The sequence below is a fragment of the Pseudochaenichthys georgianus genome, chromosome 23 (genome assembly GCF_902827115.2).
Source record: "Pseudochaenichthys georgianus chromosome 23, fPseGeo1.2, whole genome shotgun sequence".
In the NCBI taxonomy this organism is placed as follows: Eukaryota; Metazoa; Chordata; class Actinopteri; order Perciformes; family Channichthyidae; genus Pseudochaenichthys; species Pseudochaenichthys georgianus.
In genome coordinates, this window is record NC_047525.1 from 6,375,086 (window position 1) to 6,397,896 (window position 22,811).

Here is a 22,811-nt window from a genome sequence, read left to right on the forward strand (position 1 = left end):
AAACTGGGTGGCTTGTCACTAGATTGAGAATAGCAGGTCCACTTTAACAGTAAGTCCATATTGCTGTAAGTTAGCCTTGGATGCATTTTGTGTGTGGGAGAGAACCTCCCTCTGTAGGGAACACAGGGACTTTAGCCTTTGCAGACCATTTACATGCACACAAACCTAAAAAACACACTACAGGAAAGGGGTAACCTTAAAAGAAAATACAGCTATAAGTAAATGACTTTACATTCACCATCATGTGCGTACCCCCTCTCTCAAGCGCATACTATGTTCTGCACACAACTTTTGAGTACCTTAAAGGAGTGCACTACTTGTGTACAAATTATGGATCGACCGATATGGCGTTTTCAAGGCCGATACCGATTATTAATCAAGGAGACCGATAACCGATATTTGGAACCGATATACATTTGCAGTAAAATCAGAAAATCTTGGTGTCGAAATGTAGAATAACACAACTTCTTTGAAATGCCTTTTTATGTTTAATGAACTTTTCAACATCTTAAAACTGGTTTCCTCTCTGTGACCCTGAGTAAAGTAAATTAAGTAAAAATAAAAACTACTAAAACTTGTTCTGAACTTCTGATATTTGAGTCTCACTCATTTAGTAGTCCCAATTCAGCAGCACCAGATTGTGGTGCAGAAAGCAGAGTTGCTGCGAGGCTCCACTAGCAGTCGTCCCAGCGCATAGTGTCTGCGTTCTTCGCACCTGCCTGTAATCTGAGAAGGTCCCGCCTCTCTGGCTGGCTGCGGCCCGGAGAATCTTCAGTATTGATTGACACTTCAGTAATAGCCTATCAGATAGCGCTGTGGGTGGGACATTGCTCATGAACAGTGGTGACTGCAGCCAGAGAAACGGCCAAAGTTGTATCGGCAATTTGATTGAAAAAAGGCCGATACCGATAATCTGTAAAATGCGGAATATCGGCCTCGATAATCGGCCAGGCCGATAATCACTCGACCCCTACTAGTACAAATCCCTGAAGCTTTGGCTCTGTAGGCTTGTAATAAATGGGCGGAAACCCAGCATCATCAGTTGGATTGAAAGAAGAGCATCTGTTTATTTGATGTTAAAATCATACTTTTCTTTCCTAAATTCCCTGGATGCTGCCAAAGCCTAGAGAATGGCTTGGTAAGCATATGAATGTTTCTGTGTGTCAGTTACTAGTAATGGGATATCATCAGTGAAGTAGCTGCTATACTGTAGGATGAAAGGATAAGCTTTTACGTACGCACGCACACACACACACACACACACACACACACACACACACACACACACACACACACACACACACACACACACACACACACACACACACACACACACACACACACACACACACACACACACACACACACACACACACACACACACACACACACACACACACATTAATGCACTTAAAACCACACTGAAGCTTTCAGACCTTCTCTCTCCCGCTTTTTGTGTAAAGTGTGTGTAAGTCATATGATATAAATGAGGCCCGGGTTATACAATGTGACAATATGAGATCATCACCTCAGAGAATTGTCCTAATCTGTGAAGCAGCTCACAAGGTTTTCCTAATAGCTTTATAACATGAAATAAGACTTGCACACCGTGACCTGGCAGAATCCTCAGCGCTGTTTGGTTGGAGATAAAGTACCACTTTACCTCAACATTTTGGGATTTGGTGTTACAGTACTGTAGCTTTAAAAACATGTGTTTTTGTTACATATTAAAATCTAGCACTCAAATAAAACAATGCAATGTAAAAAAAAAAAAAGTCTATATATATATATATATATATATATATGAAAGCTGTTTGAATATTTTGGATTTATTGAAGAAAAAACTACAATTAATTTTAGACAATGTGCCCTTCTTTTTAAAACTGGTTGTCATGGTGATAATCCTGACATGTTGTAGGTGTCCAACGTCTGATCTTGCATCCCTTTGAAAATACAGTTGCTTCTAAAAATACAAAATAAAACTCCCACTGTACTTTACTCAGTTGTTTGTATCTTTTATCCAACAAACAGCCTTTGTGTCACTCCGGCTGCTCTCTCTGTGTTGGTCTCCAAACTAATCCGTCTGTTCACCTTCCTGTCATGTCATCCTCTAATAGGGTCACAGACATTATTAAACGTTCTGGATGTGTGGCATCGTTTCTTTCCAACGCTCGAATATCTCTTTGTTGCAATTGGAGCATCCCTTTTTTTATTAACTCTGTTTCTTTTCACACAACTTACTGTAACTACAGGTTATTCTGAGTACTTTATGATATTCTGCATGGATCACTTAAGAACCTAGTCACATGGGAAGTTGAGACCATATTTTGTTGTAAATCTTTTTTGTGGTTTTTGTGGTTGATCTTTTTTGTGTTTTTTGACCTTATTTTGTCGTTTCCAGGCAACTATGTTTTATTCTTGGTGCATTGATGAGCTAAATGTGTCACCTGTGGTTCGACACAGAGCTGAAGAAGAAAAAGAAACATCAATGTGCAAAAACAGTCAGACAAGGCAACTAAGCTTACCCTCTAAAGCTGATAAACAAGCCGAATACCTAATACTTGTGCCAAACAAAATGTCCACAACAAAGTAATGGTGGCTTTTTAGTTTTCTCCTTGAGACGAATGACACCTTTAACACACATGTCGATGTATAAATGCAAACACACTCACACGTCTTTAAAGGTTCCGACACACCCACACTTCCCGTTGCATATTTGTTTATTGAGGTGTCAGTGGTAGAGCTGGAATGCCCATGAAAGAGTGTGTGAGCGGGACATTTCTAAGAAGCTTGACGTCCGCGGGATGGAAGAATGTTGACAGTAACTTCCGCTTGTTTGGGTCACGCCGAATGGCTGGGACCGCTGCTAATAAAGACTCGGTTAAAGCGTGGTGCCGATGTTATCGGCCAGATCCAAACAAAACAAAGTATGAAGGACACACAGGGCAGCTGTGGATTGGAAGTTCCTTTTTTTTTAGGAGAGTGCTTCTTGGTGGGATGATGCGATCTGGGAGGAAATCGCCCTCAAGGTGTTGGTCATTAATAATACATGTTTCTGGTGCCATCATCTCAAATTGTAATATTTCGGTTCTGTCATTTCTGTAATTGTCTAAGTGTAGCATTATGAGCACGGCCACATGTGTTCCATTGGATATAATTATAGCAAACAGTGAAACCACAGAAAGTACATTTAGTGCAGCCATATATTATTAATAAGGAATGATTTCAAACAAGTCCAATTTGTACGGGAGAAAAAACATCCATGTCTACAAACTCCCTATGAGAACAGTGGAGTTACAAGTCAGTCATATCAGATATGGGAAATAAGAAAGAAGACATCGACACATTCATTCCCATGTATTCCCTCCTGCAAGTCAAATCAGTCGATCTATAAACATTGTTTCGAACCACGTGTCACAAAGTACATCTCAGAAAAATGAAGCATGTACTTCACGACGAAAAGGAATCGATCAAACATGAAGTCTCACTCTGACAGATTTCCGTGGCTTCTTTGAGTTGAGATAACGGAGCAGTCTACTGTTGTATCCCTATCCACATCCTACTCTGGTGCAGCATGTAATTACTAAGTGCATCTGCATTCTAGCGATGTTGCGTCAGAGTAAAAGAAGTTATTATCCAACGCTGTTCCTTTTGTTGATTAGCTTGCCTCTCCGCCCCCTTAAACCCTCTACTCCCTTAACTTGATTGCCATCGCTCTCTCTATGATAGAGTTGTTCTATACATACATGTTGTGTTCAGCTAAATGCTTTCTAGATTCCTGATAATGTTTCCTTAGTATTTTTGATTTATGTACGACTCATTTTCCTCTTCTTTTCTGTGTGCAGGATCGCAAACTATCCAAGTCGGAGCGCCAGCGCTTCAAAGAGGAGGCCGGGATGTTGAAGGGTCTCCAGCATCCTAACATTGTCCGCTTCTATGACTCCTGGGAGGGCCCATGCAAAGGAAAGAAATGTATTGTTCTGGTCACAGAGCTCATGACATCTGGCACACTTAAAACGTGAGTACATGAGAAGGAAAAGGGTCTTTTCTGTAGCTGCCTCTGTTTATTCACTATTGCTGTGTCATTTGGAAAGGCTGATCAACTATGTTTTCAGTTGGTACAACAGAAAAGCTGTCTGAATGTAATACAAAGACTATGCGTTATCATGTGAAACACTTTCACAGGGAATCTGCACACACTCCTATCAACCTCCTCTCCCCTGCTTCTAAAGAGCACCATCATTACGGATGATGACTCACCACCACGAAGGTTAACACCTGGATCTTCCTCTTTCCTGTCAACCTAATATGCATCTTTTCCTCTTCATGTTCATCTCAGCACGTCGCATCCCGGCAGTGCAGTGCCTGTGTCTTTATGGGGTTGATGTCATGTCTGTCTATGTACACATTACATGTTATGAGTGGAATGGCATTGCACATATGCTCTGTAATGAATCAATATCTATCCACCTCCCAAGTAAGGTGTGTCAAATAAGATGAGAATCCTTTCTCTGCGTGTGGTGAGCTGTACATCTCTGGTGTGAATGCTGATATTAGGGGGGTCTGTCAGCGTCGCCCCTCCCCACAATGCTCTGTAGTGAATCAATGCGTCTGTGTCATTGTCCATGCCATGACTGCATGCCACTCCCCTGTACAGAATAGATGTGTGTCCATGAATGACAATGTGATTGTTGAGCTCCTCACACAATAAAAGGCTAAATGCAGGGTGTGTGGCGCACGCCGTGCCCCACGCAATGCATGGTGGGACATGGGCCCACCTGCCAGCTGCTGCTTCTGCTGCAGATTCCTCTCATTCCAGACAGAGGGAGAGACCAAGCCAGGCGTGTGGGGGGGGGGGCGGGGTACAGACTAGTTTTATGCAGAGTCACAGAAAGAGGAAAGGAGACAGTGAACAATGTGAGGAGCTGACACTGAGACAGTCGGCTAAAGAGGCGGAACAGAGGACAGATACGAAGTCAAAGGTCACGTGAATAACTAGATATGCTGGTTTTAGGTCCGAGGCAGAGTGACACACGAATGAAACACCTGTGACCACAGTGAGACAGAGCATTCATCCAGCAGCACAGCAGCACCCTCCACTGGATGTATAGGTATTACAATATTCAGATGTTTGCCATGCTGCATCTGATCCAGCATGTTTGAGAAAGAACACATTTCAATTACACAAAACATATCCATTTAGGAAAGGAAACCAGAACATATTTACATTTGAAAAGTAGCTAACAGGCATCTCTTGGGAATGTGCCCTTTAAACAGTCCCTCACTGTACATATGGCTGTCCTCCAGAGGCAGCCTCAGAAAGGAGAGGCGCTGCTGTGTGCTGAGGTGCTGGGAAAGAGTGAGACGGTGAGAGGGAGGACTGATAGGAAGGGAGGGTGGCGGTCAGGATGGAGACACTGACCAGCATCAGTTGGAGGCCCCTTATCTGTGTGTGTCCATGGGTGTGTGGCTTATCTGTTCAAACGTGTATGTGCACTGTTCAAATACTGTATACATACATGTACTGTGTATGCACATATTTCTTCAACTGTATCTGTTTTTTGGTATGGTTGTTGAAAAGAGAGCATGGCTGAGTGTGAGCCATGCCTTGTACCATGCCTCTGTCAGCACCGCTCTGACTTCAGAACGGGAGAGAAACAAAGCCGAGGAGACAGGCGAGGGAGAGGAGGCCAGCTAGGTAAAGGAAAGGAAGGTTAGGGGGCGGACAATCCACTGCTTCTTATAAGATTTATGGGAGGAAGAGGTTTGAAAGGGTATCATAAAAACTGAAGTCATGCAGCTGTGCATTGTTAGCTCTGGTCCTAAGGAAATCCACAAAGTATTGTCTTCAGCCTGAAATGTGTTCCATGCCCCAGAGGAACAGTCCTTTTGAGCATATGGGAATCCACCAAGCTATTTCTGTCTGATCAATTCCTCCGTCCAACTTCTAAAGGTAAATAGTAAAAGAATATAAAAGAGACAAACTCCAGTCCAGAGTGACATTTTGTCAACATGTGCTTCTCCTTTATCTCCCGCTGTACTCAATTAAATGTATTTTCCATTGTTTAGAAAAGATAAGCAGTTTTAACTCTCAAAGACATGAAGCTTTGGGAAATTGTGACGGGCCCTTTTCAGTGGGTTCTGGAGAACTTCTAGACCAAACAATGTTGCTTTCTGGAGAAAATACTCTGCAGCTTAATTGATATGAGAAACATGATTGGTTCAGCCCTAATGTGGTTCTACTCCACTGTAGGAGGAATGGGCTGACTGACTGTTATCAGGTTAACGTTGTTCACAGTGAACTGCACCTGGTGTCAGTATGTACTGTAGTATAGCCAATAACCCCTGTGTAGCTACTAGGGTTGCCAGAAACTGACCATGATCAAAATCGATTATGCGGCAGCCCTGGCGAATAATAATCGATTATTCGATTCGATTATTGTGACCAATGCCGATTTACAATTATTAATACTATTACTATTATTAGCATATATATATTTATATATATATTGTGGTTGAAACTAAGCCAGAAAAAAAAAGAAGAAAAAAAACATAAATAAAAAAAAATATATATATATATAAATAAAATCGATTTTTAAAAATAATATTCGATTATGGAGACGGTAGCGAATAATCGAATAATCGCTGGCATCCCTAGTAGCTACAGTTCATCAGAGGAACAGACGAGAGGACACCCTGTCTGTTGCCGGCCTGATTCTCATGTAACTGCCTCTGTAATATTATTGAATGAGTGTCTCCTGCATTATATAGAGTCTATATAATGCAGGAGACACTCATTCAATAATGGTCTGAACAAGTACAACGTTCAAGAAAGGCGAGGAGTCTGGTGATTAGACCCCATCATGCTGTCATCGTTCTACAGGGTTAGTCATGCCATTAGCGTTGGTGATATTCCCTCAATGGAGTTTAGACACAGACAAGTAATTGCTTATTTAAATTCTAATTCTAAATGCCACTTATTAATGCCTTTGAATCTGCTCTGATTCTGACGCAGAGTCCACCTGAGCTTCTACCTGCAGTCTGGATCTCAGCTCACTGCCAGTCAAAACTGTTTTGCAGAGTTCCTGAGCATTTCACTCAGCTGCCAGTTGCTCAACAACACCGTGTGTAGATTTAGCAGCAAGGACATTGAATTAAACGCTGTGAACACATCAAGGATGAGCTCTTTTATTTGACAGAGCAACACAAACAAGTCTCCACCTGACTGGAGAACATTGGGAACAGTTTCAGGTTCAAATGAAGTCATAAATTGTCTTTTCATCAAATCAGGAGGGTTTTTCCCACATGTCGGAACGGTCGGAATGTACACACGATGTGATCCCCCACTGCTGTGGATCTGTGTCGGCTCTGTGAAGCCTCCCTGCCTTCCACCCATGGGGGTGAGGATAATGGGCAGCTCCCACTTAGAAAGCACATCCAAAAGGCTCTAATGACGTGCATTACCATGGCTGTTATCGTTTCATTACAAGTTGCTTGGAGTGGGACATTTACATTATGTTGTAATGGGATTGTTTCCTTTATATGAATGCAACATTTACTAAATGTTTAAATGGCTGCTTCAATTTATTCTCCTTTTTAAATAGTCAGATACATAAACAAATGGCTGTCTCTCATTCTCTTGTTTGTATCCAAATTGAAACAAACTAAATGTAAAATAAAGCAACATCTGTTTGTCTTAGTATCCAATCCAATCCAACTTTATTTGTTTGCACTTTAACAACCTTCAGACCAAAGTGCTGTACAGAGAGATAAGCTCACGCAACATAATGTAAATACAAGATACAAACACAAAACAAACCAGAATAAACGTAATAATTAAAAAATAAATAACAGCCATATAATAAAAACAATAGACCATAGTATGTCATCATGATATCAGTGTCTTACCCTGCAGATGCCAGAATGTCCGTCAGTGACGTCCTGTCTATGGTGTGTGTGTGTGTGTGTGTGTGTGTGTGTGTGTGTGTGTGTGTGTGTGTGTGTGTGTGTGTGTGTGTGTGTGTGTGTGTGTGTGTGTGTGTGTGTGTGTGTGTGTGTGTGTGTGTGTGTGTGTGTGTGTGTGTGTGTGTGTGTGTGTGTGTGTGTGTGTGTGTGTGTGTGTGTGTGTGTGTGTGTGTGTGTGTGTGTGTGTGTGTGTGTGTGTGTGTGTGTGTGTGTGTGTGTGTGTGTGTGTGTGTGTGTGTGTGTGTGTGTGTGTGTGTGTGTGTGTGTATGCCCACATGTATGTCGGTGTGAGTCTTTCTCTTTTAAGCTGGAATTGTTTTACAGTAATCCACTTTGGTTGTAAGCTTTGATCTTGAATTGACTCATTATCCGGGTTGTGTTGCTGCGTCTTATCTGACTATTGTCTGCCTCTCGAAGCTTTGATTTGAAATAATGCAATCATGCATTGATGGTTTTCAGGGTCTTGCAAAAAGGATATTACTGTATATATTTAGAGTGTCTCTAAAACTCAATAATATGAATAGAAAATTAAATGCATAGGACACGTGTGTGTTTAAGCTTGTGTCCTTTAAAAGAGAAAAGTAATAGGCAGTTGCTGTGAAGAACAAAAGCCACTTGAACAGTATACACAGCTTTTGAATATGTGGTGGCGTTGAACCGGCATCTCTTTGTGTATTTGTGTACACTTAATCTGCGGTTGAACGACGTGTACTGTATTTATGTGTGATGTTCCTTTGTCCTGCAGCTACCTGAAGCGTTTCAAGGTGATGAAAATCAAGGTCCTGCGTTCTTGGTGCAGACAGATCCTCAAAGGTCTTCACTTCCTGCACACCAGAGCCCCGCCCATCATCCACAGGGACCTGAAGTGTGACAATATCTTTATCACAGGGCCCACCGGCTCCGTGAAGATCGGGGACCTGGGCTTAGCCACGCTGAAGAGGGCCTCCTTCGCCAAGAGTGTCATAGGTATGAAAACACATACACACAGCCACTGAAAACACACCTTCCTTATCTCTATGATCCCACACACTGCAATCTGTACTCAGACATGAAGCTGTATATCTGAATGAAATGTTTGAGATGTGGAAAGTGAAACAGCTGAGTTTCACATCCACACATGCTGTCTCTTAGAAGCACAATGAACACAGACACATTGTGCACACGCCTTCTGCAGATTAATTTGATTGCTTCTAAAATGTCTGGCTGTAAAAGCAGACTTGAATTTGAAATGTGAAATACACACCACTCAGTCTGCTGTGAAGGTCGGATTATGCGGTTTGGGGATGTGAAAGATGCGTACACACACACACTTAAAAAATACACCACAAACACACCCGGCATATAATACCTTAAATTAAGTTGAGTAAAAAGTGACAGCTCTGCTCCGTGTTAACTTGGAAGCCTTCCAGTTGTGTAGCTAACCGCAGATATTTTGGTGTTCGTACAGATTTGCGCATATTGTGCATACTCTCATGAAGCTGAGGTGAGAATGATATGCCTTGTAAACCTCACAGCTGCTTTGGAGTAATTAGGCAGACCTCAGGTATTTGGACAGTTGTTGGACACACACACACACACACACACACACACACACACACACACACACAAAACCTTAGTCCCTATAATGCAGCATTTCTCAAAGTGTCACTGGTGGGGCACAGAGATGTGATGGGTGGGTCGCGAATGGACGCGATGAACGGGAGATTATTATATTTTTTTTTAATAAACTTTTTGGACCTCAGGCGGGAATCGAACCTGGGTCCTCGCGGGCGGTAGTGGACTGTTTACAGCCGGAGACTCGCAACGGCGGTGGACTTTCACAGCGCCGGAGCCGCCGGCCAGAGCCTTGCAACGGCGGGTGTTTGCGGCGGCGGATGCGGTACCGGCGCTGTGAAAGTCCACGGCCTACCTATGCCAGAGCCAGCGGCCCACCGAAGGCAACAGCCCACCAAGTGAGGGACAAGTGGGGCTTGAAAAGGCCCACCTGTTCAAAGTGGGGAATAACAGAAAACGTTTGAGAACCACTGCTACAGTATAATGAGTCTATAACACACTGTAGATTGAATACACACCCTTATGAAAAGAAATGTCCACATTGAAACCACATGTGTGTATTCCTTGGTCATTACATCTTAAAGTAATGGGTTTATCACATCAGGTTTTTGATCTAGGGCTCTGGCTTTTAAAATCCTAGAATTTGTAAAGAATTGTTTTAATCTAGATTGAACCAGATTTCTCACATGCTCTTTTCCTGGTTCCCACTGTGTCTATGCTTCTGTTTATGGGGCACAGTTTTGTTTAAAGAAATGGATGAAAACCAATTTGTTTGCTATGACTATCTCTGATTGTGAAGGGAAACAAATCCCCTAGCTTTTAGTATGCATAAATGAATGAAATCTTTGAGGATGTTCTTCCTACATTATCTGACGGAGACATTTCGTAGCTTTGATGTAACCGTTTTGTTTTTCCTCTCTCTCCTTTCCTCAGGAACCCCCGAGTTTATGGCTCCTGAGATGTATGAGGAGAAGTATGATGAGTCGGTAGATGTCTACGCCTTTGGGATGTGTATGCTGGAGATGGCTACGTCAGAGTACCCCTACTCTGAGTGTCAGAACGCGGCCCAGATCTACAGGCGGGTCACTAGTGTAAGTCTGCATCTGCTCTACTTCTTTGTTCTCGTGTTTGTGTCGATAAGTCTCACTTGCTTATTTTCTCTCAACACATCTGATTATAATGCACACTCATTTTTATTATTCTTATATCTTATTTTTGTTTGGTAGCATTTTTAATTGTTGCTAAATAAACACAGATGAGAGATAGAGCTGAAATCACTGTGGGGAAAAACCAGACAGACACCCAAACCCAGACGGAGGACAACGGATGCAATCACAGGCTACTTTAAGTGCTGCTGAGGTCATCACACACACACCCACACACACACACACACACACACACACACACACACACACACACACACACACACACACACACACACACACACACCGTCTCCCCCCCCCCTTCCTCATTGGGGTGAGTTCAGCTTTATCGAGGCTGAGACCCCATTTTACACGCAAACGCATACGAAACGCAAACGAACCGAATACGATATCAAAAAAGTATTTCCGTTCACACGAGACCGCTCGGGACCACTGGAGAGGGACGCTGTAGTACATATGCTGGGCCTGTAAGTGGCGCTGTACTTCCGCACGAGACCGCCCAAAAGCGCTGGAGACGCTGTAGTACATATGTTGGGCCTGTAAGTGGCGCTGTACTTCCGCACGAGACCGCCCAAAAGCGCTGGAGACGCTGTAGTACATATGCTGGGCCTGTAAGTGGCGCTGTACTTCCGCACGAGACCGCCCAAAAGCGCTGGAGACGCTGTAGTACATATGCTGGGCCTGTAAGTGGCGCTGTACTTCCGCACGAGACCGCTCAAAAGCGCTGGAGACGCTGTAGTACATATGTTGGGCCTGTAAGTGGCGCTGTACTTTCGCCACAAAATACATCAAAAGCAGCGAAGAAGACCCCCGAGCATGGTTGCCATGGTTGCCCTTCTGTTTATGCCCAGCGGTGGATTTAGCAACATGTAGTTCATGTGATTCTCCATGTCCACTTGTTGCTGATGGTTGTGGTAGAGGAGCTGTAGATGTTGACAGTAGCTCCGGACCATGCTACAGCAGTGAGCAGCAGAGGCGGGGAGAGGCGGGGCTATGGCTTCATGGAAATCAGGAAATGATCGTATAGGGCGGACACACTGAGCCGTTTGGCCCCCCAGAGCATTCCGTTTGCAGATCTATCCACCTTGGGACCCGTTATCGTTTGCGGGGTCGGTTTCCGCATTTCCGTTACAGCCTTGTGTGAACGAACGGGCTATACGAAAAGTAGCGCAAACAACCGTTTGTGTTTTCGTGTAAACAGCACATGACGGTGATGGTTAATGGACCAGAGGAATTTACTAGTAAAGTAATACAAATACAAATATGAACCTGACCATGAGCAGAATATGACCCATTTGACAAAACATGATTATAGCCAGACAAAGGTTTGTGTTTAAACGTAAAAAATGTAAGTGTTATATCTTAGTATATATCATATCCTTTTTTTGCCTACTATCTGACCGGCAAATAACAATTGAAGGGATTCGGATCAAGATTGTCTAAAACTACCACGGTGAGAGAAAATAATCAGTCCTCGATCACTCCTCTTAATTTAGCAAGTTAACATACATCCCTCTGTCCCCTCTTATCCTTTCCCTCCTTCTCTCCATTCCCCCTTCTCACTGGTACAAAGTTAAAAACAAACCTTATTTGATTATGACTGTGACCTCACCTCTGGCTCCACAGCTCTGTTTGTGTGCATGCAATTATAATTGTACACATTATATCATTATGCTTCTCTGATCTCTGTATTCAGTCAGCCGGGCATTGAGTCAAACAACCAGCTTCAGATGTTATTGTGTCACACACACACACACACACACACACACACACACACAACCTTGTGACAGCCGCAGGGTGCCCCCAGTCACCTGCTTCCTTTCATTTCACTGCCTAATCCATCCTAGCAGCTTCCCAACCCTCCGTGTCTCACACAGTTAGACCTTAGTAACCCCTGATTCACAGTAAATGTGAATTAAAAAAAACGTATAAAAGTGACATTTGTCCAAAATGTGTGTTATGGTCTGTTAGAGGCGTTGCTGGACTCACATTTCATCGTATGGAGGCGGTGACATTGGGTCACAAATATTGCTTAATTGTATTGGCTTGTGACAATTGAGTTTATTAATTAAGCATTTGGCCTTTGCAACAAAAGTTGAAATACACCTCAGTGAGCCTTCATGCTGTGTGTCTTGTGTGTTTCTTCTTCTTCTTCTTCTTCTTCTTCTTCTTCTTCTTCTTCTTCTTCTTCTTCTTCTTCTTCTTCTTCTTCTTCTTCTTCTTCTTCTTCTTCTTCTTCTTCTTCTTCTTCTTCTCTTCCTCCTCCTCCTCATCTGTCACACTTAATACCATTACTTCCTCCATCTCTCCTAACTTTGTTTGGTCCTGGAATTAAATGTGGGTGTCAGAGGGGGGGGGGGGGGGGGGGGTTTGTGTAATAATGAACTGGGGGGGGTTGCTGGAGAGAAACTGAGAGAAAGGGAGGACAGAGCTTGTGGACGAGGGCAGAAGTAGGTTGTTATTTCCTGGCATTAACATAAACCGTCTCCCCTAGTTTATTGAACCCAGTGCTTTCTAGGTAAGTAGCCTACCTTTTGATATGGCTTTCTTGTGTTCTTTCTGTCTTTAAAATGTTTTAAAAGTGCTTCGGATTTAGTTTTCCAAAAGGCGTATCGGTGTACATTTAATCTGTTTTATTAAATGCATCTCACATGGGCCTTAGTCTGCAACCTTTTTTACAAAGAACCAGCAAAGGTATTGAATTGATTACATGATTGACCGGAGAGTGTGTTGACATGCTATCCACTGTATCGTCCACAGAGGTACTGATTCTCATACTTTTCTTTTGGAGCAAGTCATTTTCAATTTGCCAGCTTTTTTATATTTCCAAGATTGACCTCAGCTCCCTTCATGCTAGACTTTGCTTCTTTCTTCATGTTGTTCGTCGTCTAGTGTTTGAATGAATGGATTGTTCATTACGATGCCTCCGGCTGTAGCTCAACTTCAGTTTAGTGTTGAGCTTCTGGATGTTGTACGGAAAGGTCTGACAGAAGTTCTGTGTTCTTAGTAACTTGCTATTATCTTAGTGCCAAATGTATACTGTTTGTGTGTCCGAATTCGGGTCTACTTTTGGTGTTTCGTTTTCTTGACTTCACTGATCTTTCTTTTTGTTTGTGCAGGGAGTAAAACCAGGCAGCTTTGACAAGGTAGCCATTCCTGAGGTGAAGGAAATTATAGAGGGCTGCATCAGAACAAACAAGGATGAGAGGTGAGACACAAACACACACTCACACACATGCTCCGGAGCAGGTTAGGTGTTCAGCACAAGTTACCATGGAGATCTACATTACCGGTAAGAAGTGAACCAGCGTCGTAGGACCGGAAACCCAGAGTTAACCCTGAAGTTAACTCGCTAACCGAAAATCCTGCTTCGTAGTACAGGCCACTGGTCTTGAAAAAATGTCTTTCAAGAAGCAACAACATTACATTCTCTCTTGAATTTCTATGTATTTCTCTTGTTCCTCTAGATATGCTATAAAGATCTTGCTGAACCATGCGTTCTTCCAGGAGGACACGGGGGTCCGGGTTGAACTGGCAGAAGAGGATGATGGGGCAATGATTGCCATCAAACTCTGGCTCAGGATAGAAGACGTGAAGAAGCTCAAAGGCAAGAATAATTGTGTTTTGCCATTTAATTAGGATATTATTTAAATTTGAATTTTTCTTAGCATTCCTTATACAGTCTCAGACCCAAATATGGAATATATACCCTTGCAGCATTTCTAAGCTACTGAAAGAGCACAATTCAACTGTTGAAGAATGAAAACACTTAGCCTATGATGCAATTATTAATATCATAGATTTGAATTGACTTTAGGAGAACAGGGGCAGCTTCCTGACTAGCAATGTGTCAACTTGTTTGCAGGCAAATACAAAGACAACGAAGCCATCGAGTTCTCCTTTGACCTGATCAAGGACGTCCCTGAAGATGTGGCGCAGGAAATGGTACGTACAATGCAGGGCAGGAACTGAAGAAATGCACTCATGGTGGGAGGAAGTGATGGGTTAAGGGAAGAGGGGATAGACAGAAGGGAAGGATGTTGGATGGAAGGAACTACATGGCAAAGTGAAGGGTTTTTGTTAAACGGAGTATATTTGTCCCAGGTTGAGTCTGGCTACGTTGCTGAGGGGGACCATAAGACCATGGCCAAGGCCATCAAGGACCGCGTGTCTCTGATCCGCCGCAAGAGAGAGCAGAGGCAGCTGGTACGAGAGGAGCAGGAGAAGAGAAGACTGGAGACTGAGCAGCAACAACAACAGCTTCATCAGCAGCAGCAGCAGCAGCAGCAACAACAACTTCAGCAGCAACAACAGCTTCAGCAGCAACAACAGCTACAACAACAACAACAACAACAGCAGCAACAGCAGCAGCAGCAGCAACAAGAGACACTCAAACTTTCCCACACACAGGTGAGTTGAACAGTTGGAATGGTCTAATGTTAAGAAGCTTGTCAGTCAGTTATATTCGTACCTTGATTCAGTGATGGGTGGTTGGAACAGACTGTTGGACGTGTGTCCAGTGGGAGCACCTAGAAATGGTGCTTTTCTGTTTGATTTCTTCTTGTTTGACCCCAGATTGTGTTGTTGTGTTTGCAGGTAGAAGCGGAGGAGACAGACGTGGAGCAGCAGCTTCACTATCAGCAGACCGCCATCTTGCACGCATGTAAGACTAAGAGAGAGATTCAAAATATCAGATCATAAAGTATGGTATCATCACATTGTGCACAAATGTTGACTCTCTCTCTCTCTCTCTCCTTCTCTCTCTCCCTCTCAGCTGAAGGGGGTCTGGACAGTGGACAGGGCTCCTCAGTTTTCTCCTCTGACACCCCCAACCTGGCTCAGCTGACCATGTCGTACAGCTGTCCCACCTCCACCCACCCCCCCTCCCAGCCCCAAACCCCCTACCCCTCCATCCCCTCAGCCAACCCACAGCAGCACCCGGGCTACGCCCAGCCGCTGCAGCAGCAAATGGTGAGTGCTGATGACCTCCACATTGGACTTTACATGTTCACCTGCACGTATGACGTCATGCTTAGCCTGTCTGTGGGCGGGGCTTTACTCACAGGTGCTGAACATGAACGTTTGAAGTGAGCACTGCATTTTGTTTGAGTGAGTGTGCAGTGTGTGTGAGTAGAAATATGCACTAGTATTCTTGCACATGTATTTTAGGATTTTCCCAAAGAGATAATTGACCTTAGATATAGCATACTTTTGTAATGCAGATATCATTTATTATATTTAATTGTTGTTTATTGATATTACATTATTTTTTCTAAGTACTAAGGAGGTTCTGCATTTCTTATTTAATAATATAATATTTTTCATTTCCTTTTGGCTACCAATTTCAAATGTACCATCACCTACAATGACCAATATTGTTTAACTGGATGACCGTTCAGTTTGCATGCTGGTTAATTCAATAATGAAATGATGGTTTGGGTTTATTTTTAGGACTTTTTAAACCTATTTCAGGGTCACCACCCGAGTTAATGACAGACTGGTTTATAACATTAGAGAACGACTTCATTGAATATGTTGAATAACCATTCTTTCCTTCTATGTAACATTGTGTTCATTTGTTTTTATTCCGTTTCACATATTTGTTCCTTTTGTTTTTTTGGTCATCAGTCTGTTTAAGTTTTCTTTACCGCATATGTTTACAATTATATTTCCGTGTGTAATTGTGCCATTTGTATTGTGATACTATCTTAAATGGTTGCACTGATAACAATCTTCCCTCTACAGTTTTTCTCTTTCATTTTCCCCATTTTGATGAATGACTTTTATGTACACGTTTATGTATTACGTTCAAGTATATCAGGTATTGAAATGTATTACCGTGATTTAGTATCATTATTTACTTTATTGATTTTATTTGTGTATTCTTCACTTTTCAAACTTGTGTCCTTTGGGTGCGTTGTATTTGATCTATGTTTAGTTCGTTTTTTGTGTGTTATAATTTAATGTCTTTGTTTTTCATGTTGGTCCCGCTCCCCTCTCCCTGGCCTCCAGCCTGCGTCGCGCCCTCGTCGAAGTCGTAGCATGTCTTTTTGCGTCCCCCCCTCCTCATACTCCTTTTCCCATGCTCCTTCACCCCTGGCCGCTCCTCCACAGCAGCCCTCCACCCCTCCTCCCGACCTGTACTCCTCCTCATCCTCCTACACCACCCCCCCCTGCATGCCTCTCGCGGCTGAGAGGGACACATTCGCCGGGCGCCTCTCCAAGGCCCTGGAGACGGTCCTGCCCCTCCACTCTGCCTCCCCTCTGCCCAGCACCATGCAGCGGAGGGCCAGCCTGCCCGCCCTGTTCTCCACGCCTGTAGGTTCACAGTCTCACGTCCTGAGGGGCCACAGTGGTGGTGACAACCACAGGGGGGGGGGGAGGAGAGAGAGAGAGAGAGAGAGAGAGATGAGGGACACAGGCCACAATGGTGTCTGAAAGTAGATATAAAAGGGCCAGGTGCCACTTTATATGGAATGATTGATAATGATCAGCTCTTATTACTCTTTCTATCAGTACCTGAACAGCTTTGAACGACTAGCCAAATGGAAACAATCAGATGGAATTAGAAAAAGGAAATATTTGCGAATAATTGAAATGAAAGGATTTAGAAGTGTGTTCAAAGTAAACTGGTGTATTACCTCTTCTAGCTACCAAGCCTGCTTTACTGAATATCGATGTACACATATGTGATATATATTGGTATATATATTTCATGCAAAAAGTGCAACTCAGTAAACAAAAATCTGCAATTACATCATATTTTTTATTTGAGTCATTTTAGGTGGCTCCTATATTTTGATTAGCTAACAGGGACCTGTGTTGGTTCAAACTTAGTTTATTTTCAGGCACGGCTGTGAGTCTGACATCCTACCCATCCACCTCTCTTTAACTCTCTTCCGCCCTCTGTTGGACCATGTGTTCATATTAGAATCAGATAGACTGGCTATACCTTTACCTTTGCTCTATGATACACATTCCTAATATCTTTTGCATCTGCATCAGGAAAACTGCCCATTTGACAACCCTAATAATAAAAGCAGTACAGCATGTTAGCGTTCTGCAAGTTGCTATATCCAAAAAGTAAATTAATAATCAAGAATGACTTAGGTGGCTCTATTGGCTCCAATTTTAGTTGGAATATAATGTTGTGGCTCATTTTTTATTTTTTTCATTTGAATAGTCAAGACATCATGCTTAAAACCTCGGCTGACTAGATAGTTAGGTTGCAACTACTTAGTCAGAAGATTCACATTTGGCCTTTCTTCTCTTGATACCACCTCACTACAATCTACCTCTACCTGTGAGCTATAGCACTTCTACTGTCTTGTCTCTGTGTCCTACCATTTCATCTCATCACTTCTTTTTTACATATGTTAGATATGTTCTGATCTATCTTAAGCACGTCATTTTGTTTCTAATCTGGAAAGATAATTCATTTCTTTTTTTTCTCTTGGTATTGCTTTGAAATGATGCACTTGAATACACTGTTTTCTCCATGTGGGCCTTTGCTGTGGTTCTCTCATTCTCATCCTTAAATCCATTGTATCTCATTGTCGCAGCAGCATTCAATGCAGCACCCCTACAGCGGAGGAGGAAGCACAGGAGGGAGCATCCCCCTCCAAACCCTCCCAGACCCCCCTACTACTTTCTTCCCCTCCATCCCTGAGCGGCCCATATCTTTCTCTCCTCCCCCCACTGGGCCTCCTAAGGCCTACAACACCCAGAGACGCAAGAGCACGTCCATTCTGGAGGCACACACCCGACAATTCCAGCCTGCCTACCCTCGCTATGGGAGTAGCCTGCATCCTTTTGCTGGGATGGAGGGCGTTGAGACCCCTCCTCTCTTTATGGTCAATCCCAGTTTTGCAGCAGCTGCTCAAAGACTTGGTGTTGGAGAGCCGCTGCATCTCCAAGGACAATCTGACCCGAGCTTGTACGTCTACAAAGACATGAGAGCAGAGCACGAGGAAGCAGTGAGGAGACTGAGTCTGAATCAAGCTGCCTTATTGGACCATTATGAAGCCATGGCATATGGAGGTTATCCAATGACTGCACACCAGCTAGGCCACTTGGGTTTCCATCAGCAGATGCAAGCAGCAGCCGTCGCTGCGAGCATGGGGTTTGAACCGGTTCCTCCCCCTCAGCCGGGCTTCTTGCACACACATCTCATGCAAAGAATGAGCACACACAGTCCAACCCCTCCACCTTTACCCCCCATGAGTGGGCCCACCGGTGGCTCTACATCATCATCTGATGGATGCTACCCTCCACCACAGCACCCCTCCTCTTCTGCTTTCCCCATGTCCGCACCTGCTTTAGCCGCAGCGGCCGCAGCTGCTGCTGGAGACCCAAGCCTCCTGGCGCCCAGACTGTACCGGGCCCGCAGGAGCTCCATGGACCTCCCTCTGGAGGACACTGGGACTGGGTCCGGAGGTTCGGGCACGTACAGCCGACTGCAGCCAGTGACAGAGGAGCTGTACACGTACCTCAGCCCCGAGCTCCCCTTGCCTCCAGGAAGTCTCCTCCTTCACCACATAGGGATAGCCGGAAAAGACAGAAGCCCAGATCCTTCTAGTGACTCGTTTGCCTCCTCTGACGCCGGAGAGTTCCAGTCCCCTCCTCCCCCTCCTCTGCTCCCTCCCTTCGACTCCTCCGCTGCTCAGTCCATCCCTCACTCGTCCTCCGCTGTGTTCTACGATGCGCCCGGAGGACTGTTCGCTGTAGACCCCCAGGGACACCCACCCTCCATGCAGAGCTTTCTCCCTGCCACCCCATCCACTGAGCTTGGGGGAGCACCATCCACCCAGCTGGAGTCTCTGATCCAGAGTGCCTGGGCTCGGCATGGAGGGGTGATACCAGCCCAACCCGATATGACATACCATGAGTCATTGCTGGCCATGCAGGCCGCTAACCCCACTCTGGTACTACGTTCAGACCTAAAATACCCCTAAGACTCTGGGTCAATTACTATTACATACGTTCCTTTTCTAGCAAGGATTCACAACCACCATATATTATAATTGCCTTATTGTAACATTCTGTGCTCTTTTTGTTATTGTTTGTTTGCAAGAAGACATTGTTACAAAAACAGAGAATGACAAATATTGCCATGGACCAAATATGTCATGCTAGTGTGCCCATTGGGTCGTTTGCCATTGTGTAGAGAGATAGACAATGGTATCATACATCAGAGTCAAGTGAATCCTTCTATGAAAAGCAGCTGAATTATTTATAATAGTGGTATGACCGAGAGGCTTTTATTGCAATCCCTGTTGCTTTGTTTACCCTACCAACCCAGGAGCCCCCGATGATGTAGTCTTTGTTTGTGATTTTATCCTTTCAAGTCATATGAACACTACAGAGAGAGGGTCTCATGGTCTGCCTTCAAAATGTCTCACATTATTGCATGTTCTGCCTCAAGAAGCATACGATATAGAACAATGCTAGTCATGAGCAGAGCTTTCATAAAACTTTAAAGAAGAGGGCACGACCCAGAGCCCAACCAACCAACCAGAAACACTCGATTTCAAACCCCACATAAGACTCAGCATCATGAGTGGAGTCAAAAGGATTTAGAAAGCATTCAGAAGGTAGTCTTTGAGACCAACTCTGGTGTGCAAGCTTTTCAAAGCGGTCAAAGCCCCCTCCTTTCTGTGTGCATTTTTTTATTTGTCAATGTCAGTAAGTAATATTTTGTCTGTATGTTCATATTTAAATGTATATGAGAAAATGTGTGTTTGTGGGAGTATACTGTATTTACGATATACTTCATTTTGTTGCTCATACAAATCCAAAGTCCAACATCAATGGTGAGCATTATATATAGTAACACTTTCAAATGTAACTTTATATTCTAGACGCCTACATGGGGAATGACATGTTACCAATCCAAGGAAATCCTGAAAGTAATGATAAAGCTGCGAGACTTTGCTGATTTGTATGGACAAACACACAGAAACATACAACAAAACCAAGGGGGCTTGGACATGTAACCATGCAGATAAACATTTCATTTGTTTATTCTATATTCTTTCTGTTGTAATTGTTTCTTTATTTTTGCATTTTATGTTGTCCTTTTCTGGTAATCAACTTTCTACCCAAGGTTCAAAAGTCACAGTTCACATTCATGAGACTTTTCCATGGTCTCTTTAAAACACTTATGACCACTCTTCTATTTTCTCCAATCTGTCTTATTTCATGTCGTTGAATTTAGGCTATCTTTCTATATATTTATTAGATATCTGTTGTGAAATTCTTTATTGTCTTTACGTGGTGATGTTAAAAAGGCAGGTAGCAGTGTGTCTGATGCCACGCACTTGTGCTTTGTGACGAGTAACGAACTGCAACAGCCTCCTACGGGTCCAGTCACAGAACATCTCTGTATGGTTCTGTCTGTGGCGTTCACACGGTCACTAGGAAGGCACCAGGAACATCAATCATCCCCACATGTACATTACCAGGCAATCATTTAAAAACGGCAACATTACAAACCAATCAGACTTTCTTCTAGGGCTGCTTATAAAATGTCAGGAAGAAATCTCGAAATGAAGATCTTAGTATATTTGACGTGGAAATAGATCCAATATGGCGTCTGTGTACGGTGTTTTAGGGCAAACAGCAGTGGGTTGTTTGGTGTCGTTATTCTAGCTTCCACTTTCTTTGACTTGTTATCACTACCACCACTAAGGGTTTGACCTGCATGTGAGAAACCCCTGTACTTACACCCTACCTAACCCCAGTATTGTGCCTGTACTGTTGTACATGCTACACTACAAACTGTGTGTATTTGTTTATGCACACAGTCGGTATTGGTGTGCTTATATCTGTAGCCGTATAGATGTTGTCTGTGTGCATATGTGCATACACAAGAAGGGAATGTAGACTCCAGAGTGATCACTGTAGAACAGCAGAAGTACCTTGTGTTTGCACTCATGTACGGTTTATGAGTACGAGCTGCAAACATTTCCTGATTGTGTTCTTGTTTCTCTTTTGTCTTGTTGCCGATCTCTCTCGATTCCCTCTCCCACAACACCCCCTCCTCTCTGTCCGTCTTTCTGCAATTCTGTTTCTCAGCAGCAGGTTCAGTCCCCCATCCCACAATCCACTGCAGGACCACCCCCTCTGGTTCCTGCCAACACACAGCCAGCTCCTCCTGGGACCCCCCAACAGGTAAGATCTGTAGTAAAACAACCCAGAAAGTAACTTTGTACATTGATCTAAAAGTGTGTTCTCTTATCTCATTCCATTACTTTGATCACACTTTGAATACCACATCGGCACATCCTCATAAAGATAATGGCCCCAGCCTATGTTGTGCTTATCCAGCAATAACTGGGCTTTGTCTTTGAAGTGGTTGCCTTTCCCTCGAGGGAACCCCCCCACAGAGCTGGCTGCTGCCTGCAGTCACAGCACAGAGCTGTGTTAGCCCCCAGCACAAACCCCTGGCATGAACTCATTGCAGCTTCAAACTGAATTGATTGAGCATGAAATTGGACATTAATCTGACATCAAATGTTTTGTGTCAGAAAAACAGGTTTCCTCATTAGAACTAGCAAAACAACCTTTCACACATACTTAAATTCAACATGTTTGTGGTTGTATAACAAACTTGTTATGGCATTTATACAACGTTGCACTAAATATTATTTATTTTAATATTGTTCAGCAGCCTTTCAGAAAATGAACAATTCATGGGATAATATAACATTAATTAAGTAACATTAATTTTGCCAGCTGGTATTTTCCAACTCTTGTTAGTGTCTTGTACCTGGGATCATCTGAGTGTATGCTGGTTATTAGAAGCAGGACAGGACTGGGAGATGAAGTACCTAAAAAAAAGTCTGAAATCTAAAAAGGATATTGGTGTAATCTTTATATATCTAGTCATTTCCCCTCACTGTCTCTTTTCTTCCTCTCTCCAGGTGGTTCCATCCAGTCACAGCATCACGTCAGTTCAGAGCCCCTCGCACACATCTCTGCCTCACACATCTTCACAGGTACGTAAAGTAGCACCGCTAATTAAAAATACATTTACGAGATGACCTCATAAACACATTCCTAATGCAAACAAGTTGCTGCTGGTCTTTCTGCAGACAGTAGCAGGATTTAACTCAAGATCATCTTTAC

At 43.5% G+C, this 22,811-nt stretch overlaps 1 protein-coding gene across 1 annotated transcript in view; it reads left to right on the forward strand.

Moving 5' to 3' along the window:
- The window catches only part of wnk1b (WNK lysine deficient protein kinase 1b), a 90,748-nt gene that overhangs the window by 46,002 nt on the left and 21,935 nt on the right, over positions 1-22,811 (forward strand). Inside the window, exons 3-15 of the mRNA XM_034112475.2 lie at positions 3,846-4,018; positions 8,711-8,931; positions 10,453-10,610; positions 13,802-13,890; positions 14,150-14,289; positions 14,548-14,627; positions 14,787-15,092; positions 15,279-15,345; positions 15,457-15,653; positions 16,695-17,000; positions 18,245-19,606; positions 21,759-21,854; positions 22,607-22,681. Of these exons, the coding sequence (XP_033968366.1) occupies positions 3,846-4,018; positions 8,711-8,931; positions 10,453-10,610; positions 13,802-13,890; positions 14,150-14,289; positions 14,548-14,627; positions 14,787-15,092; positions 15,279-15,345; positions 15,457-15,653; positions 16,695-17,000; positions 18,245-19,606; positions 21,759-21,854; positions 22,607-22,681 (3,270 nt within the window). The remainder of the gene's footprint in view (positions 1-3,845; positions 4,019-8,710; positions 8,932-10,452; positions 10,611-13,801; positions 13,891-14,149; positions 14,290-14,547; positions 14,628-14,786; positions 15,093-15,278; positions 15,346-15,456; positions 15,654-16,694; positions 17,001-18,244; positions 19,607-21,758; positions 21,855-22,606; positions 22,682-22,811) is intronic.